This window comes from Clarias gariepinus, chromosome 9 (assembly GCF_024256425.1).
Source record: "Clarias gariepinus isolate MV-2021 ecotype Netherlands chromosome 9, CGAR_prim_01v2, whole genome shotgun sequence".
Classification (NCBI taxonomy): Eukaryota; Metazoa; Chordata; class Actinopteri; order Siluriformes; family Clariidae; genus Clarias; species Clarias gariepinus.
This window is the reverse complement of record NC_071108.1, coordinates 14,131,371-14,159,349: the sequence shown is the minus strand read 5'-3', so window position 1 is coordinate 14,159,349 and position 27,979 is coordinate 14,131,371. Positions and strand designations below refer to the sequence as shown.

The window sequence follows — 27,979 nt, the reverse complement described above, 5'->3', positions numbered from 1 at the left end:
AGTTTAGCGTGACTGAAAGACCGAATGACCATTGAGGGGAGACAAAATTTGATATTATGGAATTTGTCAGACACGGATAAGGAGCAAATACAGTAACGAGCTAAAACCTTAAGTAACGAGACTTTCAACTCGTTTAGCTGATTTCGTTTGAAGGTAGTCAGGTTTTCTAAAACACAATAACCTATTTTTTATGTCTGTTCCTGCTGCGTAAGGCTGCTCCTCATACCAGCTCTTTGTGTCGACATGGTTTGTTTTTGTTGAGGCGAGAGAGAGAGAGAGAGAGAGAGAAAGACAGAGGGATAGAGAGGCTCTCTCGGCTTTGAGGCTTTCGACGCGCCTGTCAGAAAGTGCCCAAGAGCGTCCATTTAAGTGCTAAAGTCGTGTCAGGGTGATAGAAAGTAGATATTCGAGCTGAACAGTGTGGTGTTGGAGGAGTTGGAGAGAGAGGAAGGACATGGGCAATTGTTTAAAGTCACCTACTTCGGATGACATCTCTTTGCTCCACGAGTCGCAGTCAGACAGAGCCAGCTTCGGCGACGGCACTGATCCGGACCTGGAGCCGCCACCTCCTTACCAGGTAAGAGGCCTGAGTCGGAAACAGCAGGAGAAAGAGAGGGAGAGGGGGGCTGTTTAAACAACACGCAGCTGCTTCACTTCACTTCTCTTTGTTCCTGATCGAGCTACAATTCAACTCAACTCTGATAGACTCGGGAGTAACGGGTATGCTAACAGCCGTGGTCAGGATGTGTGTGTGTGTGATATAATAATGTCACAGTATTACAAAACGCATTATACAATAACGTTACAAAGCACATTATAAAGTAAATAAATAAAAAAAGGAAACATTGTAGTAACAGATTTTGTCGTTATATCTTGGCTGTATTACGTGTGTGTGTTAACATTGTCCTAAATTCCTTGTGGTGGGTGTGTGTGTATGTGTGTGGTAGCTCAATTAGGCTAGCTGAGTACATTCCCTTTGTCTGGGTTTTTTGTCAGACAGACAAGGTGTTTAAACTTGGCCATTTTACTGCCACTTTTCCTTCGCCGCTCCTTTAGCACACACTAAGAGATCTAACTCTACTCACTACATTTCTTGGTATTGCTTTTGGTTCTTTCCCTGTATTGCTTTTACACATTTTGCTTTCATACCAATCATGAAGTACAGAATCACCCAGTGACTCACTAACAGGAAAGTACTGTACACCGACCAAGAGTCTAAATACGCTATATGGAATATAAAAGTAACCTGTAATGACATTGTATCCAAATACCTGTGCTTTAATACGGAGTTGGTAAGCTTTAACAGCCTCCACTCTTCTTGGAAGGCTGTCGTCAAGATTTTTAAGTATTTCTCTGCTCATTCATTCTGTAGCGCATTTATGAGGTCAGGCACTGATGTTGGACGAGAAGGCCTGGTTTGCAATCTCTCTACCAGTTCATACCAAAGGTGATCATTGGGGTTGAGGTCAAAGCTCTGAGTGGGCCAGTCGAGGTCATCCACACCAAACTCATCAAACCATGTCTCTATAGTCTTTTCGAATAGAAAAGGGGTTTTCCCAAACTGTTGCCACAAAGTTGGAAGCACAGCATTGTCCAAAATGTCTTCATATACTGAAGCATTAAGATTGCACTTTACATGGGATAAGTGACTTGTAGTGTACTCCATGTAGTGTACTCTCCACACCACAACACACACTAACGTAAATGAGTTTTTAAAGGAAAATCCATAATCAAACACACACTCATTAGCAATAGTATAGAAAGTAATTTTGATATGTTTAATAATGCATGAGATAGGTTGTTGCTCCGTGTTGTATTTTTGTTATTCCAGTCAGAAGGTATGCACAAGGTGCTACGCTGCTGTCACAGGGACATTAGGGTTTAATAGAATTCTTTTCAGTAATTTTCAGCTGTTAATGTTTAGATATTCAACATCATATTAATGAGAAATCCAACACAGATAGAGTGGAGAGTCCAAAAGTTGCAGTCCCAGAATCCAGTACAGCTGTACTCAGCAGTTGAGTTGATGTTAGTTAAAGATTGTTTTTATCATCATGAGGGTCAAAGCTGTAGAAGCTGATCTGTTTAATCTTGAAGGTCTCAAGCAAAAAAAGAAATAAATGGTAAACAAAAACAGTAAAAATATTTGCTCTCGCGGAACTTTAAGTGGACAAGAGAACGGCATCGTAGGTAACATAGGAAAAGTTTAAAGAGAAAATAGATCAAAATGATGTAATCTGCTGTATATAATAGTTTAAGAGTAATTAGACATTTGTAGGCGTTATCCCTTGTTTTGTCTGTGATGAATCATTGGTATCTCATTTAAATGACTGGTGACTGTAAGGACGGTCTGCTTCTTTCTTTTTAAAAGAAGCAGACGTTGTCACATATACATTATAACACAGTAATATTGTTTTCTTTGTGTATCCCAGCTAGTTAAAGGACATGATATGGTGCAGAGGGAACATGGTGCATTTTCACTTTAGAGATTGGGAAAGTTTTCGAGAACACTTGACCCCAAAGTCTGGTTCATTTTGGTCAGTGAGGACACATTGTTCCAGACTTGGAAACTGTACAGAGTATCAGAAATGTAAACCAGTTGTACCTGAGCAATAATACACTTGCTCAGGTACTGAAATACACTACCGTTCAAAAGTTTGGGGTCACTTGCAAATTTTCTTTGTTTTTGTTTAGTGATTTCTTTTCTACATTCTACAACAATACTGGGGATTTCGAAGCTATGAAATAACACATATGGAATTACATAACAACAAGAAAAACAACAGTTAGTTGTTATTTTAAGACACAGAGATCAGCCTTTCTGTAAAAGTTCTTGCAAAAACAGTATTGTCAAGTGCATTTGCCAAATCCGTCAAGCACCATAATGAAACTTGCTCTCATCTAGGCCATCCCAGGAGGGCGAGACCAAAACCTACCTCTGCCGCAGACGAGAAGTTCATTTAGAGTTATCAGCCTGAAAAATGACCAATTAACAGCATCTCAGATTAGAGGCGTTATGAATTCTTTACAGAGCACAAGTAGCAGACACATCTCACCATTAACTGTTCAAAGGGGATTAATGCATTTTTTGGACGCCTACAGAATTCCTTTACAATGTAGAAAGAAATAAAAACCAGGAACGATCGTGGACCCCAAACTTTTGAACGGTAGTTTAGGTAGCTGTTTAGACTTGATATCGTCGGTGTCATCTGTCTCCTTCGAAACCTCTGTGTACGCTTGGCACACAACAATCTCATCCTATGACCTACACAGCTATAGCTAACAAAGTAGAAAGACATGGAGAGTGTTGCTTCTGACATTTTTTCTAAAATATTAATAATATTAGGCATAGCATGAAAGTTAACTTCCTTTTTCTCTTCTTCTCTTGTGTTTAATGGAGGCTCATAAACCAAGTAGTTGGAATACTGTCATCTGCTCTATCGGAGCGTGTGAATACGCAAGTATACCCGAGAACGGAAAAGTAAAACAATATTAACGCTGGCCAGCAGGGAAGGGGGAGCAATCCTGTGTGGGCACGGTACACACCAATCATGCCTAATGTAAAAACGCCTTGGACGTGCTGGACTAAAACTACTGTATTTTCTTCTTTTACATCACATTAGGGAAGCTTTGTGCTAACCAGTGTACAACAAGGAAATTGCACCATTGCCCGCAACCGGTGTGGTCATTAAATGTAATTGGCTTGGGTACTAAGAGATTAATAACTTTTTACGCAACCGCTCTGGTTTAGTCCCAGGTGCCTGGGACCAGCTGGTCTTTGTGTACTTGATCTAGGTCCCCCTTTTTTTCCAAAATATTTAGCCAAATACTGTGCTGAACTTTTGACTATTCTCAGAAGTAAGACAAACTAGAAAGTGAGGCCTATTAAAATCAACAGTCAAATATAAATCTTATAAAAAAGAGTTTACTCTGTGACAAAATGTCCAGAGTGTATGTTTCTTTTTAAACCTTTACATGCCCCTTATAATATAGATGAACCTTGTTTTATGTAAATTTATGGTTGCATAGATGCTGCTCTGCCACTAGTTTTCGTTACAATTTTTCATACAGTCTTACCATAGCTTTACATGGCATCTTGATTATGTTCCATGATTTCAGTTGGGTGTAGCTGCTTAGCTATAGTGACGTATACAGTTGTGACCAAAACTATTGACACTCTTTTACTTTTTTTCCCAGATTACAGATTAATTCTTAAAATTAAAAAAAGTTTTTTTAAAGCCTTATCCACATGTGTATTTCCATTGTTTGTATTTGAATAAAACACACACAGAACACACATCATAAACATTTTCAACTCAGATTATTATTGGCCCCCTAAGAAAATATAAGAAATAATTGGCCTTCATGCAGGTGATCATCTTTTAATTTTGAAAAAAAAAAAACTCACAAGTGACAAGTGAAATAGAAATCAGGTCTCAGCATTGTGTTGTGTGCCTGTGTGTACCACGCTGAATTAAGAAACAAAATCTCAAGTCTCAAGGCTACAAGTACATCTCAAGAGATCTTAATGTTCCCGTGCCAACGTAACATGATCAAGAAGTTCACAGCTCTTGGCACTGTTGATAATCTCTCTGGATGTGGCTTAAAAATGGATGAAGAGAACTATTGATGAGATATCGCAGCGAAGGTTTGTTGGAATGGTGGAAAATGAACCTCTCAATTTTCAAACAAAATCAGACAGACTTAAATTACGACAATGCCAGCTTGCCCCAGGGGTCTGTATGGTAGGAGACTTGTGGAAGAACCCTACTGCTAACATTAAATGTAAAAAAAAAATTCATTTTTGAATTTGCCAAAACTTAACTGAAAACACAGCCATCCTTATAGGAGATGTCCTGTAGGCAGATAAAATTTGCATTATAGAAAAAAAAATTACATAAAATGATTATAGTTCCTTTGGTTAAGGTGTTTTGTAGTTGCTTTGCTGCTTCTGTGTGACAAAAGTGAAAGTGAAATACAACTGTTTTATGGTTAATGCAAATGGGGAGTGAGGTTAAAGTCCGTTTATATCTGTGTACAGTATATGTGCATACACACAAAGGAAATCTGTGTACCTACATGACAGAAACCAATCTACCAAAGCTGCTCTGTTTTTTATATAATGATGATGATGATGATTATTATTAGTGTATTTTTTTACATTTTAAGCCTAACCTTTGACAGTGGAGGAAAATGGTTGTTCTCTTTAGACATGTACATTTATATACAATTCTAATTTATAATTGTAATTTAGGCGTCACGGTCATGTAGTGGTTAGCACTGTGGCCTCGCACCCCCAGGGTTGCGGGTTAAATGCCTGGAGCGGGTTGGTTAATTGGCATTCCTAAATTAAAGGAAATTTGTGTGTGTGTGTGCGCCCCGCGATGGATTAACATGATAAATGAATTAATTAATTGTAATTTTTTTTAATTAATTAATTTATTTTTTTGTTTTTTCAAATTTTCTTCCCAATATTAGTCATAGCCAATTCCTCCCCGTCACTAGGGGGCTCCTACATTAGGGCTACTACTACCACCACTCAATCGGGAGGGCGAAGACTATCCAGTGTTTCCTCCGAACTGCGTGACGTCAGCCGACCGCATCTTTTTCCGAACTGCTTGCTCACGCACCGTTAGGGGCGGAGTAACACACTCGGAGGAAAGCGCTAGTTGCTCCTTAAGCATGTGCGAGCTCACAGCTTACCCTGATTGGCTGTAGAGCCATGATTAATGTGGGAGCACAAGTACCTCTCATCCCTCCCCTCTGAGAGAGCATTCTTACTACCAATGAATTTTGGAGCACAGCTTAGAGCCCTGTGTCAGAATAGCAGTTTGTGTTACAGTATTTGGAAGATAAGCGTTAGTATTGGTGGGCATAACTGTAAAAACTTATATGTTCTTCTCAAAATAAGTTACTAGTTGTAAGGTAAGCCTTCCATTAATTTAATGGTTGATAAACTTTTAAAAATCTTTTGCAACCATAGTATGTGTAATAAATCTAAAGCTAGGTGTTTAGGAAGCTAAATTATGTTTTTAAATTTTAATTTAGAATAATTTAGACATCCATTTTTTGTCTAGTATTGTGCCGTCTGTATTGGTTAGCTTGTAGTTCATGTTCCAATGACTTGTTAGTTGTTTTTTTCACGTTAAATCTAAGCTGTGTTCTGTGCGTTCTAAGTGTGATATTGAGGAATAAGAAGGAAATGAAAAAATTTCAGGGCACAAAGTGCCACAGTTATCATGTCCCGCCTTTAGAATTACCAAAACAAAAGTGAAGATTATGAGTCGGTACTGGCCAAGCATTGAAGGCCCTTAGATTGTGTTTTGTATGAACATTTCTTTCTTAAGGAAACCACTGATCTAATGTAACTGAAAATTTATCTGAACTTCTGATCTGACTGTATTCTGCATTTCCGTAGGCTTTAAACGGATTTCGAGTTCTGTGAAAAGGTGCCTTTTATTTATTTATTTATTTTTATTTTTGAGAGCTACTTTCAAAGAAACTGAAAAGCAGATTTGGCACTTTTGTGTAGCATCAGATAAGATGAAACTTGTGCAGAGGTTTGCCGACGATAAGATCTTCTAGATAAGACTTCCAGGTTGCTGTTCCCTTATTCAGCTTTTACAAAAACATGCGTAGTTAACAAACTAATGAAGGTAACGGTGTTGTTTAAGAAAATGCTTAGCACTATTTTTTTTTTCTTTGCTTTAGGTTCTTTTTTGCTAAGTATAAAAAAAAGATAAGTCTAAGCTAAGGGCTTTGAAGGAGACTGAGGAATGAAAACAGAATTACACAGGACTGCTGGTTCGTGCAGTATATTGACAGCAGTGTTCAACAGAAGCCTTTTTTTGGCTGAATGTTAGGAGGTCTGTTTGAACTGTTTGGCGCAGACAAAGAGAGAGTCCAGGCCAACTCTCCAGCCCAAATCATTTTCAATCTCAGCACATTCCTGTGCAGACTGCCAAGAATGCTTGATGTATTCCCCCCCCCCCCCACCCTTGTCTAAAACCCTTATAGTTTTAAAGCTTTTTAGCATTATTGATATAAATCTTAGAAACATGTTACCATGTTAAGAAAAACGTTAAAAAAACCACTTTTTGTTTTAACAGCCTTCTGTCTGTAAGCCAAAATAAAGTCTATGACCTCACCAGTGAATCTCCTGTCTGTTGTGTCAGATGCATATGTGTCAAACCTATACACCTGTCTAAATCCAGGGACGCATCCAGGACAAGCAATCCTTTCGTTGCGTTCAGTAAGACCTGAATCTCTAAAGGGGAACAGGGTTCCACAGACTTGGTCTAAAGGAAAATCCCTACAACACCGCAGAAGAAAAGGAGTTTGTGTGTTTGTGGGCGATATCTTACTGGACTCCTCAGGCTTCCTGAATCCTTCCATGTTCAGCAGTGCAAATAGAGGGTTGTTCCAGCTCAGCGCACACATCTCTGGCACCAACACACCAACTCTCCTGAAGCTTCAAACTGCAAATAAGAGACAGACATGTTACTGGAGAAGCATTGTCTTGTCTATACTGATGTGACAAGGCTTTTGTGTACATTAAGTTGTTAGGTAAGAATTACTTGGAGAACAGTTGGCTGGAAATGCTGACTCATCGCAGCAGACTGGGCATAGGAGGGTAAGTGTAATTTTGAGTCTGAGAGAGAACATGAATGTGTGTCAAAAGGATTGTAAGAAATGATAGAGCTTCCCTGTACAAATGGTTTCTCCCCCATCGTAGTGATTGCACTCTTGCTGGCTGGTCTCCAGCTGCCTGTTTGTTTTACGACTGGACTGCAGTGTACTCGTCCGGCTGTCCCTACCTCGCTCGTTCTTCTCTTTAACAGGGAACACACACTGTGTGGGTGTGAGAGACAGCTCAGCTAAAGCGTGGCATGCTGGATATAATCAAGCCAAAATCCCTTTCCTGCTACAGCCTTGTTTATTTTTCCACTCTCCTGCTCAGTACCTTATGTCGCAGCCTGTCTTTCATTTTATTCACATATTTTTTCTATGTGCACATGCAAAGACCAAAAGAAGTTGTTAAAATCTGTCTAAATAGTAGACAGTTGAGACAGCCAGCAGTTCACACCTAATATTTTCATGTCTGTCAAATATGTCTTATGCAAGCACTTGATTAAAAAAAGAAAACATTACGTAGGCCTACAATGATAGAGATCATATCATTGAGAGTACAAAAAGACTCGGTCTGTTTTATTGTTACTACTAGAATTTTTATATCTTTAAGTAACCTATTAAAGCACATTCTCAACTTTTAATCATTTTGAATTTGTTAAATGTTATGTAAGTTGATCAGGAATTAAATGTTGCATAGCTTATAGCTGCAGAGCTCTTAGAATATGATCTAAAGTGTTAACAAGTAATAATTGAATGATAAATAAAAAGCGTTCCTGTGGTGAGTCTATACATGTTGTACATTTTGTCTGTTCAGAAAGCAGTTATGTTTCAAGCTCAAGTTTAGAGATAATTAACATATTGTATTTTTAACAATGCGTGTCCTTGATATCTCTTTCTTTAGTTATCTGTTCCAGCAGTTTGTTTCTTTTAACCTAGGCTTCCAGATGGCTTAATATACACTCAGCACATTCACTATAATCCTAATACACTAGTCCAACTTCATGACTGTCATTAATAAGGTTGCTTGCTATAATATTTTAAAAGCATGAAACCGTGAAGTATTAAAAACATGCTATCTGCCTTAATGATGTCTTTCACCAACAAACATTTTTTCAATAACAAAATATTTGTTTCTTTAAAAAGGAGTCATCATGGTCTTATTGAACATAAATATCTACTTCAACCCCTTAAATCTTATGCTTATGATAAATTATGTCACAAGACATTTTGGGCAGATTTTGTGTGGGAAAAATTTAGAGATTCTGTGATATCAGGATATTGAAATATCTTTTTATACCTTTTTAGTAACAACTGAAATCTCATTAACTGATTTACTTTTATAACTGTAAAAAATTGTACTGAATCTTGTACTGAAAATATAATTTTGATTATAAAAAAATTCACAGATGTTCATTAATTCACCTTTATTTTTTCATAAAAATAATTAAAATAAAAAGTTAAAATAATAACTATAGTTTTTTGCTGAGGTTAGTATTAAATGCCGGTGTCCGGTGACCCTCAGATATCTTCGCTCTCCTCTCCCTCATGTTATTATAAACTTAAAAGAAATAAAAAAGAAATAAAGAAATCAGTATTGACCTGGATAGAGCTAATCTTACGGTTGCGGTGGTGGATTAACAGGACTTGCTTTAATTTTTGTAAACATTCAGAAGCTTAAATGGTTACTTCGGTCCATCTTACCTCAAAACTGAGGTATATGTTATTACATTATAATAGGTCTCGATCGTTATAACTTTTACTCCCCTGCACACCGATTGTCAAGTTCATCATTTAGAACACGAGTGCTATGTAAGTAATCGGAGCCAAATTCCTTGCAAAAATGCATTTCAAAGTTCACCTGAGATTCATATGATGTGCTTGCAGCAAGCTGGTATCTTTCAAAGTTGTATCAGTGTATTAATGCTAAATTGACTTTTACCTGTCCCCTGTCCTAGTTTTGTGGAAAACAACCGTTTCATACGAGTCTCAGCTGAACTTTGGAGTACATTTTTGCAAGGAATGATAGTTGTGGAATTTGACACAGACGGATCTTGCGGAACAGGAAAACTTTATAACGGCCAAGGCTTATCGTAATGTACCTTTATGTAACTCAATTTTGATTTTATGCAGACTGGGAAAGTCCCAAACTATCCATTTTAAGTTTTTTATAAGGAAAATCTGGAATGAACACTTGACAGGAAAGTGTTATTGCTGCATAAATTAAGAGCCAATCATCTAGCAAGCTGTATCGTAAAACCTTTTTTTATGATTGCTAGGAAGATCCAAACTAACAGATGGCATGTGTAAGACACGCAGTTTAGTACCAGTGTTCAATTTAGTTTTTAAAAATCTGATTTTGTCTAAAATTCTAGATCAGCCAAGATTTTTTGGTAGGAGAGTATGGACATATGGTGCTAGCTAAGAACACAGCAGCAAGCAGGTGTCTGTAAATACAACTTTTTTTTTTTTTTAATGATCACTGGGATTTAAAAAAACATTGATCTTAATAAATATTGGAGTACAGAAATCCGATTCTAGGTATACCAGTGTAACCTACCTGCAACCCCCTATTTTCAATAAAATGAAGTGGACACCTGACCATCATATCCAAATGTGCTTTTTGAAAATCTCATTACACATTCAGTCCTGCCTTTACTGTTTTAGACTTTTACTCTTTTGGGAAGGGTTCACTCTAGATTTTGAAGTGTGGCTGTTGAGATTTTTATTTTTATTTTTTGCAGCCTTTAGGTGGGGTTGAGGTCAGTGCTCATGTTTTCATGAATCTTGCTTTGTGCACCGGACAACCTGTAGCAAAACATGTTGTAACATATTTCGCCACAGGATACAAAGATGTTTTATTAAGATTTTTAAAAATTATTTTACATTTAAAATGTTAGTGGTTAGCACTGTAGCTTGCATCTCCAGTGTCGAGGGTTCGATTCCCACTTCTGGTCTCTGTGTGTGGCGTTTGCATGTTCTTCCTGCGCTCTATGGGTTACTCAGAATAGTCAAGTTTTCTCTCACATTCAAAGATATTAGCAGATTAGGTTAACTGGCATTCCCAAGTTGCCCTGTAGTGGCAATGGATTGGCATCTTGTCCAGGATGTACTCCACCTTGTGCCCTAAGTCTCCTGGGAGAGGTTTCTGGCCACTGCGACCCTGTATCGTATATGCCGTATTGAAGGCGAATGAATGATAAAATGGCAAAATGTTGCTGTTCCTCTAAAATCCTACAGGTGTGATGCTCTAAACTATTGTTTGGTGATGTTGAGTAGTCATTCTTAAAAGTAAAAAGTGTATGTTGGGCCCAAATCTGATATAGGAAAATGTTAATTTGTGCAAAGCATCATTTGGAAGACCTTGTTATGCTTATTATTTTCACCATAAACACATTCTGGTCCCAAAAAACGCTCTGTAAATTGAATTGAACAGTCTGTTTCTGTTTGCTGATACATCACAGGCATCCGGGTAATCTAATTTAATTGCATTTCGACAAATGTGACAAAAAGTGACAAAAAATGTTGCTGCTTTGATATATTCATTAAAACTAAACTGCCTTGAACAATTAAGTGTTATACCTGCTGTGTCATGTACAAACTGTATATTTAATTACTTAATTCCAAGTTCCAGCTGCATATAATAAATCATAACGAAACATGAAAGTACTTGACTGTGCCAGTATCTTTAACCCACTGCTATTTTCTGGTGAGTATACATGGCGGGGAACTCCTGAAACACTCCAACTGTGGTTGCGCATGAGGCAAAGTGGGCCTTTTTTTTTTCTTTTTTTTTTTTGGTTGAGGTGATTTTTTTTCTTTTTTTTTCTTTATGAAAGAGCCATTTGTGGAGAGGTGTCGGTTTCTCTGAAAGCATGCAGGCTTAACAAAGCACCATTTACGTGTAATAAAGTTGTGTGGGCTATGTAGAAATGATCCACTGTGCTTCACTATATAGCCCATTCATCACGTATTAATCGTAACTAAAATTGGTTAATTATAAGCATGAAAATAAGCAGGTATTTGAATCTCTTGAAGGAGTCACTTATTTTTGTACCTGTTGTTTTTAATCCTCTTAAATTGGGGAAAGGGAACAATCTATAGTGCAAGGCAGTGGACACCCTGGATGAGGTGCCAATCAATGACATGTACAGATGAACACACACTCATACAGCCCATCATACACTACGGGCAATTTGGAAACTCCAGACAGCCTACAATGTGTGTCTTTGGACCGCAGGGGTAAACCGGAGTACCCGGAGAAAACCCACGCTGACACTACACAGACCGGGGGCGAGTTTCAAGGTGCGAGTCAACATTGCTATCTGTTGAGCACCTTTGTTAAACTTGAATATGTTATATGCATCTAGCCCTTGAAGTATAATCAAAAGGCTTGTGACGGACCTGATCCACATCTCATCCTGCCTTAATAGAGTTCAAGCAAAAGTCCAGGGTGTAGAAACATCTGTGTTTCAGACTGGAGATGCATGTTATTCTGTGTTGTACAGTATCTTTGGGTGGTTAGGGTCTAGGATTAATGTTATTTGAGGTCCCATTTTACCCCAAGGATTTTTGGTTTTGCAATCTTTGATCTATCTAGTGTCTTAATTGTAAATGTATATATTTGTCTGGTTATTTTCACTGCTTCTGCACAGCGGTTGGAAATGTACCAATACACATTATTGTTGGATCTGTACAGTATGTATGGCTGTTCTAGAATTTTTTTAATGAACAGAGTCGTGTCTCTTCATGTGTTGTGTGCTTTGTCACCTTGCTGACGTGCAGCTGAATATGCTGTTGTTTAGTTAACCTTCTCAAATAAAGATTCCCCCTGTTTCACTTCACTTCTGTTTGCATGTGAATATGCTTCCTTGTGCAGTTAAGGGGCATGCTGTGAGTTTCTTGCTAGACATAAGTTGAAAATAAATATTAAATAGGTATAAATTGGCAGAAATAGGTTAATGTTTTAAAATTACGCTTATTCTAATTAAATATAAAAATTGATATAATGCTTGCATATTTGACAGTTTTGCTGTATTACTGGAACACTTATGGTTATCATTCTGTCAAGCTTAACTCTTTGTAGTAAGAGATACACTCACCAGCCACTTTATTAGGTATGCCTTAGTAGTATTTGGTGGGACCTGCTTTTGCATTCAGAACTGCCTTAATTCTTCGTGGCATAGATTCAACAAGGGTGCTGGAAACATTCTGTAGAGATCTTGGTGCATGTTGAAATGATGGCATCACACAGTTGCTGCAGATTTGTTGGCTGGACAGCCATAATATTAATCTTCCATATCCCAAAGGCGCTCTTTTGGATTGAGATCTGGTGACTGTGGAGGCCATTTGAGTTACTGCTGCTTTTCTATCAGTTCAAACCAGTCTGGCCATTCTCCTCTGACTAATGCGATTTAGGTTACACAGCTTTGACTAGGTAAAAAAAAATGCTAGAGAGCATAAATATTGGACTTTGGAGCAATGGAAAAAGGTCATAAGACGTCAGGGTAAGAATGGGAAGCACATGATGCAATGCAGGAGAAGTCTTTGGAGGCAGTGTTATGATCTGGGGTTGCTTCAGTTGGTCAGCTCTTAATTGCAATGTTATGTGCAAATAAAGTCAGTTGACTGTAATGTTTAACTAGTAAATATACAATTTTGTATTCAAATGTATTTATAAGATAACAGAATAATGTCAGAAGTGATCTCAATAAGATGATTTTTGTTGATATTCTTATCATCTCAAAAGTTTTTTAAAAAACAATTACTTAACATTAACATAAATTCCTAATTAGACATATATTACCTATAATAAATTGCAGCCTTTTGCGATTAAATGAAGGCACAAGTGTCCGTATTGAGATTTTGATTTTTTTTTTTTTTTTTTTTTTATTTGTGCAGCAATATATGAAAATGTGATTTCTATGAGCATAAGGACACAGTGTGCACTGTAGTAAAAGATGAAGGTGGTTGGGTGAAATCTTGCATTTCAGAGGACTAAATAAATATTGTTACCCATTTAAACTTTTTTTCCTTCTCCATGGAAGTAGACAGACGTGTCCCTGCCAAAATGTTTCGATTAAAGTGTGTAAATGTTTTCAGGCATGTTTCCTACAGTTACTCATCTATAGTCCTCATCATCGTCTGACAACTATAGGCGAGATCTCACGTATGAGCATTTGTTGGGCCAGTGGGACTAACTCCGAAACAAGGTGTGTCTCATCTGACATCTGACTGTATGAAGAACCTGAATCATACTGTTGACTTGTTTTGGTATGACTCGCACACGCGCGCGCACACACACACACACACACACACACACACAAAGGAAATCTGTTTAAAGTCATGTTCATTGTCTTGTACAAATGGTGGCAGGGGGATTCAAGACAGTGCTCTTTGTCTGCACCATGTCCGGTCCAGACAAGAAAGATCCCGCCTCATGAGAGAGACATGGACCTTTCCTCGAACACCCCCTCCACCCTGCTTCTCTCTTTGTCAACCATAGTACCACACATTGTTTTAGCAGGACAATCTGGGCAATATTTTAGGTTCGGGGGATGAGCTTAAATAAAAACTGTAGTCTTATCCTCAGAGATAAATGAGTAAAAGCTTGACCCAAGAGGGTCTCAGTGACTAACTCCATGCTTAAGTAATAGGAAGGTGTCGGTTGTGAGAAGAAGGACAGAGATCATGTTCTTATTCTTCTTCGTACGCTTGTCCACTTGTACACTCACTCACCTGTAAGACAGAAATGCTGGTCAGTGTGTTTGTGTGTGCACCTGTCATACCGCTGTCAGTAATATTCAGGCTGCACTCTCCTGTCTGTCTACTAAAGACACTAGGACCTTTCTTTTCTCTCCAGCTGCTTTTGGCTGTTTCAGCTAAACCCTGCCACGTGTTCCAAGGTCATGGGGTCTATACTGGCAAACATCAGCTATTTTTACAGTGTCTATTTGTATCCTCTGCTGTTGGGATGAAAATGTTGAATTTTAAATCATCGTGTAGATCTGAAGTGTAGACATAATACTGATATGTTTTTGTTATGTTTTATTTTAGCGTGTGGGTTTATGATATCTTTCACTGCATTGATCAAGTAACTGAGTGATTGACCAATGTGACAAAGCTAATTGTGCTTTGCATTTGGTTTATGTTGTCATTTTATTACAGTGGACTGAGTGATAACCCTGTGCCATACCGCTGTCTCACATATTGCTCTACTGTCAGTATAAGAATAATCAGGACAATCGAATTACATACATGTTGCGATTCTTTTGTGTGGCAGTTCATGTATCACACTGACTCAAGAATCGATTTCTTAACTTATTTAACTTTGCATTCAATTATTAATTCCTTTATGTTCTATATTGCGTGTCCTGTACAGGGTCGTTGGGGTCTGGAACTTGTTCAAGTTTAGGTTCAAGTCGGCTTTATTGTCACTTCAACCATATACAGTTAGTACACAGTGAAACGAAACAACGTTCCTCCAGGACCAAGGTGCTACATGCAACATAAACTTACAACATAAATTAACAGAAAAGCTAGACTAGCTAACTAAGAGGCCTAGTTAGCTGGCTAGCAGAGACAAGACAGATAGGGGCAGGGCATTTTCATATTTGGCTCGAAAGCTTTGGAATAGCCTTCCAGACATTGTTCGGGGAGCAGACACGGTTTCCCAATTCAAAAGTAGACTCAAGACGCATCTCTTTAATCTGGCATACGCGTAACTCATCCCATAATTTCATACTCCAGTACACCTATCCTGAATGGCAACTACGCTAATTCTCTCCATCTTTTCTGTATTTCTCTACCCATCCCGAGGCATCTGGAGATTGTGCCAGGTTTAGTAGACAAAGGCCAACCCTGCGAGGTTTCTAAGGCATCTTGAGAAGGACCAGCTCCAGCTAGATTCTGCTTTATGATGGCTGGAGCTACCATCCTGCTCCTGTGCTTCCAGTGATCCAGACGCCATCTGCCCTCTGCACCTGCTGCTGAACTGAATCTACACAACTTCTGTTATATTGAACTTTCACCTGCACAACACACATGATGTTATTTCTATCTGTTATCACCCAGATGAGGATGGGTTCCCTGTTGAGTCTGGTTCCTCTTAATGTTTCTTCCTATTGCCATCTCAGGGAGTTTTTCCTTGCCACTGTCGCCGTCACCCTTGGCTTGCTCATCAGAGACATTTCATTCATCATTTATTCATTTCATTATTATCTAGACACATTTTTCTCACACATACACACTTCCAAATATTTTCTTTTCTTTTTTTTTCTAAAAAAAAAAAAAAATTCTTTAATTTTTTTTTTTTTTTGTGAAGCTGCTTTGAGACAATGACCATTGTTAAAAGCGCTATATAAATAAAATTGAATTGAATTGAATAGTCCTAACATAAATTACAACATAAATTAACAAAAACTAACTAAAGACTAACTAGCTAAAAGACTATCTACAGGTTTTTTTTCAGACAACAGACAAAATAAAGTGCACGTGCAAATGTGCAAACGAGCAACAACAAAGTGACAGTGCGACAACAACGCAGTATATTTTGGGTGCAAATCCATCACAGGGTGCTTATGCATACACACCGGTCAGTGCCAATGGGAATGCCAGTTAGCGTAATCTGCATCTTCAAGCACAAGGAGAACATGCAAACTTTATGCACACAGACCCTAGGCGGGTATCGAACTCTCAACCCTGGAGGTGCAAGGCCACAATGCTATAGTAATATGTTGCAGTTCCTTTATGACCATGCAGGTGGCATGCTCTCGGCTGTTTACACATTGGCAGACAGCACAACATTGTGTGGGGTAGGAACAAATTATTTTCCTAAGTTTAGTTAGAATTGTAAAAAAAAATGTCAAAAATGGAATCAGGATATTTTTAAAAAAATCACAATGCTAACAGAATCCCAATACAAATCAAATCGACGTCCAGGTATTGTATCAGACGATCCCTTATGATTGTCATCCCTAGTCAGTATAGTGCAGTGATGATACATATGCAGCTGATTAGCTGAGTAACTAAACATCACTCTAGTCTAGGCTACTTCATCACTTCCTGCTCCAGCTCTTGTACCTATATAGAATTGTGTCCTGGCATGTAAGCTTAAACGCAAATAATGAGACTGAGAATGAGGCACAAAGCTTTCTCAGGAACTTGTCAGAGCTGCTGACTCACCTCAGGTAACTTGTTTCTCTCACTGTGCCATTGTCATTATTCATTTACAGTAAGGAAGGCAGTAATATTAATACAACATTCCTATCGGTAATTTGAAATCATGTTTGAGTCTTGAACAAATGCCCATCAGTGTAATGAGAAATTATTAGTTCATATTTTCTTGACCATATGTAGGATATTTTGTTATTATAACTTCGTGGTTTTTCAGCCATAAATCATTTGTATTGGTTTAGCTCAGTGGTTATCCTGTTAATTTATATTGAGCATGTGTTCAACTTTTAATCATTTCTGTTCACGATCAAAAACCACGGCTTTATTGGCACCTGATATTTTCCGCCTATTTCAAGTTCCTTGTAAGTTAAAAAATAAATATGCCAATACAGTAACCTCCAGGAAAACAAAATCTAACACGAACACTCTAAAGATAGTGAAACCAACATGGTGTGTGTTAGAGTAGGCGGACTAACTTGTTTGGCTTGACGTGGCAGCATGTGATTATGGTCTTGTGTGTGTGTGTGTGTGTGTGAAGGAAAGAGAGAAAGAAAACTGATCTCCTGACTTTTGATCTCATCTCAACTTTAGTACAGTCCCAGCTCTCCTGCTACAGGATTGTCCAGCTCTGAGTTTGTCATACGGTCTGTTATTAATACAGCTACACAAAAATGTCCATTTGATTCTATACAGTTGTATTTTAATTGAAGTATAAATCAGGGCTATAGACATAAAAAGGATTTACTGCTATAAGTAGTAGAAATGGGAGAAAAAAATTATTACGTCATTTATTGTCATTCGTTTTGTGTAGCTCTTCATGTATCGTTACACCGACACCAAAATTGATTTCTTAATCATTACTTTTTAATCTACATATGTTTGCATCTGAGATGGTCAAATGTTGCAGTTCCTCTATAATCCTACAGGTTCACTCTAAACTACACGCACATAATATTGAATCAGGATATGTATAAAATTGTGATATTAACAGAATACAAATCGAATCAGCACCTAGGTACTGTGATATTGTATCAGGTGACCCCTGGTGATTCCCATCCCCAGTAAATAGATTCTTTCAGCCTAAGGTGCAGGTTTTAACTTATAAGGTCTCAGGACTCATCAACTGGTAATTATGCACAAATATTCAGTTGTCGAGTGTCTCGGTTTCTTAAATAAGTCTTAAAACATATTCAAACCAGTAACCTCCTAGCATTTGTTACCTCGCAGAGTTAGCGAGGTATTCGGTTTTGCCCTCATTGCTGGTTGTGGAGAATGCTGAGTAGGCATCTGTTTGAAAGACGCCATTCTGTTCACCTCACTTTGTCTCTCACAGTTAAGCTGTTTCTCCATCTGGCTCTTTTGCAACGTATTTTGAGCAAGTTTCCGTACTGGGGCTAAGACTGAGATTAAATGAAATATTGCCCCCTAGTGGATCAATGTGAAATTGTTCTGCTCAATATGAGGATGCTTAGTAATAACCATAGTCCACTTGATTACAGAAATGCAATTTCATGATGATTATTACTCATGCTCGCGTATTGGTTTCACATACAGGAAATCTATGGAGCGTTGTTTTTGTACTTTTATGTGCACTGATGACGTTATAATCGTGTGTGTTTTTGTGTGTGTTTAGGAGCAGAACCATGTCCCTGTTTATCACCCCACCCCGAGTCAAACCCGGTTGGCGACGCAGCTGACCGAGGAAGAGCAAGTGCGCATCGCGCAGAGGATCGGCCTCATTCAGCACCTGCCCAAGGGAGTTTTTGACCCTGGCAGTGATGGCACTGAGAAAAAGATACGAGAGTAAGTAGTCAGCAGCTGCTGTTTTGTTTAATTTGTGCCTTGAGCATGGGTTTGGAGGTCTGGGTGTTCACATGAATATAAAGGGAAAATTTCTTTTTTTTTTTTTTTGCTGCAAGACATGTAAGACGGGCAGGATGCAACATAAATGCAAACCCTGCATAAACACACAGTTTTGTTTGATGATAGACTGAGTTTCCTGCTTTTTCTATAGGTGTGTAATCTGCATGCTGGACTTCGTGTATGGGGATCCGATCCGGTTCCTGCCTTGCATGCACATCTACCACATGGATTGCATTGATGACTGGCTGATGCGCTCCTTCACCTGCCCCTCATGTATGGAGCCTGTGGATGCTGCACTTCTCTCCTCCTATGAAACCAACTGAACTTAATCACTTGCACACACACGCGCACATACACGCACACACCCACACACATATACACACACACTGTCTGTTTCTCTCTTTCTCTGTCTTTCTCTCTCTCTCTCTCTCTCTCTCTCACACACACACACACACACACACACACACACACACACACACACACACACACACACACACACACACACACACACAATAATTATCCCACCTTAGGCAGGGGACAGATGAGAGCTATTTCTCATCACACTATGGGGACAGTAAAGGACCGCTCTCCTGGGTTGTCCTGCTGGACAGGGAAACCTGAAGGAGCCAAACAAATGAGACTCTTCAACAACATTCTGACAACCCGGACCATTCTGCTGTGCCACCTCTTACACTGGAAAGCAGAAAACTTTTTTTTTTCAAACGGAAAGAGATAGAAGGGGAAAATGCAAATTGTGCTTTGTGTTATCCCACCCCCCCCCTTCCCTATGTGTAATGCACTGGGGTGTGACTCTCTCTCTCTCTCTCTTTCTTATTTTTTTTTCTCTCCTTTTTCCAGTAAGGGCTTGTCAGAATTTCAGAGTTAAAAAAAAAATGAAACATGCTTGCACCTAAATTACATATGATGAAATTTGCACTTCTCAGACACCTTTCCCAACAGCGCGCCTTGTTCTACATGTAGGGGCGTGTACAACTCACTGAACTCATTCCATTCAGCTCCCAGCCTCTAGGTTTCCTGTTAAGCGTACTAAAGATATCCAATTGCTGCAGGATATGCTTTGGTGGAAGATGGGAAATAGAATGATTAGGCTGAAAAAAATCCTTTTCATCTTTTAGAGGATATCATACAGTGGAGTCTAATTATCTTGACTGTGACTCTTTGGGTTTTGGCAAATGTTTTTGAAGTGAAATGTATTATGAGTTTAATGTGCAGATTGTCATCTATAATTTGAGCGGGGTATATATTATATGTCCCTTCCATACTGGGTCACCCTAGTTGGAATTATAACCCTTTTTTATAGCTAGTAGTTTTAGGGGGAAAGGTTACAACCTAAAAAAAATCATGCAATTAGTTTATTTTATGGTTTGTATCGTAGGTGTTTCAGGGCTGCACCTACTAGGTCTACCATTTAACATGTTTTAAATACAGTTCCAAACAATGGCTATTTAAACAACGTAATTAGTTTTTTGGTTGTTTGGAAGGTTTCATAATTTTACCAGTACACTACAAGTTTGCTCTTGTGGTTCAAAATATGTCCAGTAAGTGGAAACAATGCCTTCAGATCGGCATGCCAGTGAAAGAAAGTAGGGATAGAGTGGGGATTGATTAAATAGGTGGGAATTAGTATATTAGCTGAGTATATTCATACATGCTTCTCATTTCTTAATTCCTTTTCTTGCTTCTTAGCTCCTCATTATGAGAAACTAAGAAAAAAATGTAAAGAAAGGTAACCTGGATAGGAGAAATGTGGAACAAGATTATGTGCCTAATCAGTAATTACTTATTTAAAAACTTAATTGTAAGTTTGCTAACTAAAATATAGAGAATCTATTAATGGCATGCAGCACAGTAATATTTGGCTAAGGACCACATGGATCATGTTCCGAAATTCAATTTTGAATTGGTCACTTAAATATTGATATTTTGGCCTCAACATGCAGTATGATTCCCATTATATGAATATGTAAATGAATGCTCTATCCTTTATCCCTCCTGAGCAATGTGATAAAATAGTAATGTGCTTTCTGTTGGTTTGTATTGTAAATCAAAGCCCCTGCCTTTTATCAACATCCAGTGCTGCCACCTTCACATGAAAAATAGCTACAAAAAAAATATTGAAAAATGCCTCTACATTCTAAAAGCAGGCTCCGATTTGTTACTGTGTGATACTGGAACCATTATGTTTGCCTGCAGTATGACTGGAAACCCTGTAAAATTCTAAACATTTCCTGTCCCTCTGGTAGGCCAAAGAGTTTATTAAGGCAAGCTGCTATTTGCCAACAATTATAATTCGGTCTTGGGGACAAATTAGATCCTACAGAGGAGTCTACAGAAATCTAACCAAACGCCATAAAATTTAGCTTGCCATGGGATGACAACCTGAAATATGGCACTAAAGCAGCGTTCAAGCATCTCAGAGTCAATTGGTGGAGTGTTCTTGACTGATCAAATTAACCATTCTGTCTGAATCTCACTGAGCATCTTATTAACAAAAATGAAGGTAAAAGCATGTTAAAGCTGCAAATGACTGCGATAAAGTTTTATAGAAACTTTGGAAGAAAGATAACTAGCATATTAGTGCTCACTATGAATCGCTCACTTCAATTATCTTTAATAGTCGTTAGTAGCTTTGGTCACATGACAGACCAAACAACTTGATATAATAGGGCTGTAATAATCAAGTATGCTTGATTCAATAACGCTGTCTCTGTTCAGTTACTTCCAAGCTGCATGTCAGGAGCTCTTTGTTATTTTCTTGCAGTACAGTAAGGCTCGCCATGTTTTTTTCTTTTGACTATATGAGTTGGTTTTAATCATGATACAATTTGTCTGTTATCAGAACCAAATTATTTATTTAAATGTAAGACCAGTGATGTAGTTAAGTTGTGGGGATGGGCTGTAGCCCTGTTTTTTTTTGCTATGAGCATTAATAATCATTTAAGAATGAGTTATAATTGCTAGGAATAATTTTAAAACTGTTGTATGAAGTTTTTTGTTTGTTAGTCAGTGATTACTAGGTGCAATAATACACTCTGGTGTGCATTAAATACAAAAATAAATAAATAACTGTTGGGCCCTTTATTTAGTGTAATGCAAACCTTGTAATTCCTAACTGCTTAAATCTATACAATACAGAATCTATACAGAAACCATGGTGGTATTATCACATGATAAACTTTGTCACTTTTATTTGCAGAGTGTCTGTTGTGTTGGTTTTTTTTGTGTGTGCATCTGACTTCATGTTAAATCATATATATTTTGAATTTTGTTCTTATTGTACATATAGATTGTGTTATGACAGTAATGTTTATTTTAATCGAATATTTAACATTAGAAGGCCATCATGAATTACATCAATCGTATTACTTTTAGAAAAAAACTGTAACTGGGCTTAAAGTGAGTTTGCTATGTTTCCATGGCTCTGGCTCATACAGCAGCAGAAAGCAGTACTTCCTTTGGACTGTGTCTCCATTTTGACCTCTACTTGTTTAAAGAAAAAAGGAAAAGAAAAAAGAATAATAAAGAGGTACAAATGTTAAATGAAACCTGAGTGATATGGACATGCAGTGATGTGAAGAAAATAATTTACTCTTTATCTAAAATGTCGCTTGATGTTTATGTTTGTTCAGGTGATAACCCTTTCCCTCTCCTCTTCTATATTTGATGCTGAAGCACAAAAAAAATCCCACATTTTGTTCTATTTTTCTAACCTCGCTGATGTTCGTTCTATAAAAGATGGTTATTGTCATGCATAAAGGAAGTGGAACTTGATTTGATGTGCTGTTTCTCTGCTCTCGAGATAGGGGGGTTCTTTGTCTTCTTACCAAATGCCATCCCTTAAATTTCCCCAAACATTTAAACAAAACTGAAACACAGATGTGGCTGCTATTAAAGTTCCATTTTTTTTTCTTGAACAAAGTGTGTGTGTGTGTTCATACCTGTGTGTGATTTTAAATGTGTTCTTTCCTTATTAATGACCAGCCTAAGGAAATCGCAAGAAGTTCTTTAAACCAACTGTATGTGGTTCCATGTTTCTAGGACATAATCAGTCATTAATACTTTAGTCATTTACCCATGCACATTCCTGTGTCAGTCTGTTCATACTTATTTCAAGTAACAGGTTCATTCAGCTGGTCACTTATGTGAAATGAAGTCCTGTTTTCAACGCCCCCCCCCCTCCACACTGCATGAAACATGTTGCCTTAGACCAGTTGAGCAATGTGGTTTTTCCTGGAGCTCTGAGATTGGCATCAGGAGGGCAAAGGAACAAAAGTGAGACCAACAACACTGCCACACAGACCTCGCCTTGCTTTCACAATGCACATGAATGTGACTATCACCGTTTATAGACATAGATTCAGTGTAATGTTTTTTTTTTTTTTTTACAAAAAAAGTATTGAACAGCTTGTGTACATCACAATGAAATTCTACATTCTAATAGTACTAAATTAATAGTTTGGAGACATTTTAATTATTCTTATCAGTTATAAGAAGTAAAATCCATTTTTTAAACAAATCAGATTAGTATTAGAGTTTTGTGCATTTCCGGTGACAGCTCTGTAAACGTTTCTTCCCTCTTTACAGCATTGGTCAGTTTTTGTTATTATTTAAACTTCTGACTTCTTGATTCCAACTTTAGTAGCATTTATCATCCACTAGATGGAGATGGGTGTGATATTCAACTTCTTTCTGCTGAGATATTTTTGATGTTAAGATCCATTTCCTGCTTTTACTCTTCCTCCAATCTATTCATTTTGAGAGCGTGGCTGCAAATGAGTCAAATATTTAAAAAACATTTTTTATCCTTCTCTGTCCTATGAGCCATTTTATTAAACTGCCTGCTTTACTTAGCCCTCCTCTGCTGGATCAGAACGATTGGATTTGATACTGAGAGCCAGAAGAAGTATCTTATAATACCTAATAATAAAAAAAAAAAAAATAATAATAATAATATTGTCAAACTTGTTTCTTTAAACATGGATGGTTGGTGGAAATGAAACACATTCTGCCATGCAGGGGCCTAGTTTTGTTATAGTGATCTTATAAAATGGCCTCTCTACTCAGTACATAGAATAAAATGATGGCTTTCACCATGTGCTATTTAGTTCCAGTAAATGGAAATTGGACTGCTTCATTTAAAAAAAACAAGATATCCCATACACATTTGTGTGCTTTTAACTTTTCAACAAGTGTGTATGTAAAATATATATATATATATATATAAAGAGAGAGATAGATAGATAGATAGATAGATAGATAGATAGATAGATAGAAAGTGTATATATTTTTGGCAATAGGCCTACTTTGTTATTCTCCATACAGCTTATCTTGTAAAGGGGTTGCGGTGACCCTGGAGTCTATTCCAGGGAACTCTGGCGTTAGGTGAGGTATACCCTGGAAGGAGTGCCAGTCCATCTCAGGGCACAAACACACACACACTATGGGCTCACACACTATGGAGACACCAATTAGCATCCTCTGCATGTATTTGTAGTGTGGGAGGAAACCCACCAATCACATAGCTTATTAATACTCAATAGTATTGATTTCCTCATTCATTTCCATACTCTTTTATCAACAGAATTATCTAGTATTAATTACTAATAAATTTCCGTAGTCATTTGTTTACAGTTTGCATGGACCCCATGCATGTGTTCTTGACAGGTGTGAAATGATAGATCAGCTATTTAGATTTTGTTCAAATGTTTTATATTTGTCTTTCAATAATAATAAGAATAATGGTTGTTGTTGATTTAATACATGCATTTTTTTTCATAATCCAGATAAATATGCAAGGTGTTCAAGTCAAACCAGGACTTCTGATTGGGCAGAATAACAGAACAGTTCTAAAAGGGAAAATATATATTTTTCTCTATATAATCCTACACTAGTGCACTAGTGCTTGGGTTCCCTCATGCTAGAATTTTTTCTCTGTACAGATTGCATGCTTTACGTCTGAAACGCTGGCCTCCTAAGAACTCCATTAATGGCCCGAACATGCGGAAATGCCTTGATTGAAACCTTTGCACCAATCAAAATGAGTCTCATCACTGTACTGCGCTTAAAGGCTTCTGCGCATGTCAGTCGGTTTTACGCTTCCATTCACAAGAAATATAATCACAAGTCTCGGTTTGACTTGAACGCCCCTCATATGGATGGATACACAGATAGATTATTTTAGGAACATAATAATACGGCATAGCAACAGTAAAAGAGAGAGGACGCACGGTACTTGAACTATTCGGTGTCCTGTCAGTCATCTGACCACAATCAACTCCTCTTAGCACTGGGGAGAAGCAGGCACATGTGCGGTCTCTCCAGTCTTTAGAGGATATTAACTGTGTCGTTTGTGCAACACCACATCATGGCTACTTGACTGACATATTAGGTTCTCCGAAACTAAGGTTTTTAAGTGGCTGCAAATCTGTTAGCTGTTGAGGAAGGAGGGCCGCGATCCTTCCGCCTTAACAAAGAAAGAATTAACCAGAATTCGGACGTACTTAAACAATTAATAATTAATAAATAGTCATTTTCTTAGCATAAATTGTACTTATGCTATATCTGAAGCTAATTCAGAATGTGGGCCAATAGGTAAATACACGAAACTGAATCAATAAGGCCACCGTCACTTATTACATATATAGTAAATATCTTGCCCGTCGTTGCGCAATTTTCCAAGTTTCAAGTAGGGTTCTCATGTCCTCATGCTGTCCTCGTGATTGTCCTGAGACTTAAATTTTGTTTAAAGATTTTGACATGGATTAAATATTAGATCAAGGCAAAACAACATTGAGCAATAACGCAGAAATAGCAAAAAGCACACCATCATGCCTGTGTGCAAGCAGTGCAAACCCTGTGAAATATCAGTAAAAGCATTGCTTAAACAAAAAGCCAATAAACTGGTCCAGTAAAATGCACTGTACTTAATCTTCAAAAAATTTTACTCAAAAAAAAAAGTGAAAGAGAGAGGAAAAAGAAGCAAGCTAGAGAATGCACATTTGACATTATTTTAAAATGTTAAATTAGCGAATAGTGTGAAAATGTTTGTTTCTTATTTCATTTTTTAAATAATTACAAAATACCCTATTATAGAACTGTGTATATGTAAACATTTCCTTGTTTCTTGGGTGGTACCCTTATAATTTGTGTGTGTGTGTGTGTGTGTGTGTGTGTGTGTCTTTCTCTAATTCTCTAATTTGTACATATTATATATCATATTATATATATATATATATATATATATATATATATATATATATATATATATATATATATATATGTACAAATTAAAGAATTAGAAAAAGAGAGAGACTATGTGTCTATGTATGTCTTTGTTTCCATCTATCTATTTAAAATAGATAAAGTATAATGTTGTTTAAAATGTTTTGAGGCACGTTATTAGACTGTAAATACCTTTTAAAGTGAAGACGTAAAGGCTCAAGTGCTTTCTATTTTAAAAATGGATATTAAATACAGATCAAGTGTATACATTTCAGAGTATAACCTTCATTTTTCTGTGTGTATACAAAAAAACAACATTAAATACGAAATGTAATAACAGACAATGTAAATAAAAAATATATAAAATCCCTAAAATTACAGTGTATATGTCTGGTTTAATACTATCCTAATCAGGCATATATACAGTCAGTCAAAAAAGATTTATACACACTTTAGAAAAAAAGAAAAGAAGAAGAAAAATATTTAAATACTAAATGTATTGCTATAGGTTTTATATATATAAATATATATAATTATGATAAGATTATAAATATTAAGATAATATAATATACATCATACTATTTTATCTACTATATTTACTCTAAAAAGTATGTGCCTCAATACATTGAAACATTACTATATGGTAATATAAAAAATGTTTTAAGGCACATCATTAGACTGTAAATACTTTTCTGAGTGAAGATGTAAAGGCACAAGTGCTTTTTAATAAAACAATGCATATTAATTGCGCAAAAGGGTACACATTTTAGGGTATGACCTCATATTTCATTACATATAGACTTTAATGACATATAATGTAAATAGAAATTAAAATGATAATGTCCCTACAATTTTAGTTTATATGTGTGGTTTAATACTATACTAATCCAGCAAAGAGTTTCAACAGAATGATAAAGTAACTTTGAGATGAACATGCTAGCATACTAAAGGACACACAAAGAGGAAAATAACATGTAGAGTGATTTACATATCCTGTTTATGAATGAATTCGTAACAATAATTCACTCATTTTACAGAAAACTTGCCGAAAATCTTTTCTATAAGGTCACAAAATGATAACAGGTGTTTCTGGGTATAGGAACTATGGCTAAAGGAACTATGGCTGTTGTTTGTAATAAACAGTTTATGTTATTATAGGATATTTACACAGCTCAGGCTTTAAATGAATGAATAAACACATGAATTATATTTATATATACATTATAATAAGATTTATAACTGACCATGATATTAGTTTTGGTTGGTAACGTGTAGTCTGTAATAATCGGTGATGGAGCACGAGACTCTTAACGGACTCACCAGTTTTTTCGCAGCCGCGCAACCAGGAAGAGGATCGCCTCTCTCGCATCATTACAGTGACGGGTCACGTTTTTCGAAAAGCCTCAGTTCACTGCTCTGACTGTATGAATTTTCTAAATTTCCCCGAATAACGCGGGAGATTTATTTACTCGAAAGCTCCAGAAATGTCTTGGCAGCAGGGCGACAGCCTCTAGCCCGATGCTATGGCTATTTCCTCAGTCATATCTAACGGTTTTCTTCTTTTGTTTTACTTCCTCAGACAGAAGCTGTTGCTGGACTCTTTTTTTAAAATGCACTCGGGGTCTTTTGCTTTTTTTGTAAAATAACAGTCTGAATAAAAAGCTCAGTGTTTGGACGCACTTGAGATGAAATGATTGAGTTTTTTCAGGTGAAATGATAGTTAAGGAAAAATGATGTGGATAGCACCAGGTGCAGAATGGCTACTGCTGCCCCTTTGTACTGGCTTAATGAAAAAATAGACCTCGCACAATTTCATTTAGAGCTGTTTTCGTTTCAGGTAACCAATGAAAAAACATTTAATTGCGCTTAAAAATCGTAATGTGTAAAAACCAAACTGAAAAAAAGCTCGTTTCACTTTTATCCTATAGAAGCTAGATATGATTCATTAAACATTCACAACAAAACAGTATTTTAGTCAAACAGAGAACTCGACACCGCATGTATTGACAAAAATCAAGATATTAAACTTGGACTATAAATAAAATGCTTAATAATCATTGTGGATTTGTTA

The 27,979-nt window shown here is 37.1% G+C and overlaps 1 protein-coding gene and 1 long non-coding RNA gene across 2 annotated transcripts; one reads left to right on the top strand and one right to left on the bottom strand.

Annotated features, from left to right (window-relative positions):
- Window positions 1–25: 25 nt before the first annotated feature.
- rnf11b (ring finger protein 11b) lies at window positions 26–22,595 on the top strand. The gene is made up of 3 exons (XM_053504390.1): window positions 26–577; window positions 18,437–18,606; window positions 18,818–22,595. The coding sequence occupies exons 1-3, from the start codon at window positions 455–457 to the stop codon at window positions 18,987–18,989; spliced, it is 465 nt and encodes a 154-aa protein (XP_053360365.1). The 5' UTR covers window positions 26–454; the 3' UTR covers window positions 18,990–22,595.
- LOC128530438 (uncharacterized) lies at window positions 481–27,419 on the bottom strand. The gene is made up of 3 exons (XR_008361132.1): window positions 27,229–27,419; window positions 7,365–7,478; window positions 481–586 (listed from the first exon to the last, which is right to left on the bottom strand). It is a non-coding gene; the product is annotated as an uncharacterized LOC128530438 (long non-coding RNA).
- Window positions 27,420–27,979: the final 560 nt, after the last annotated feature.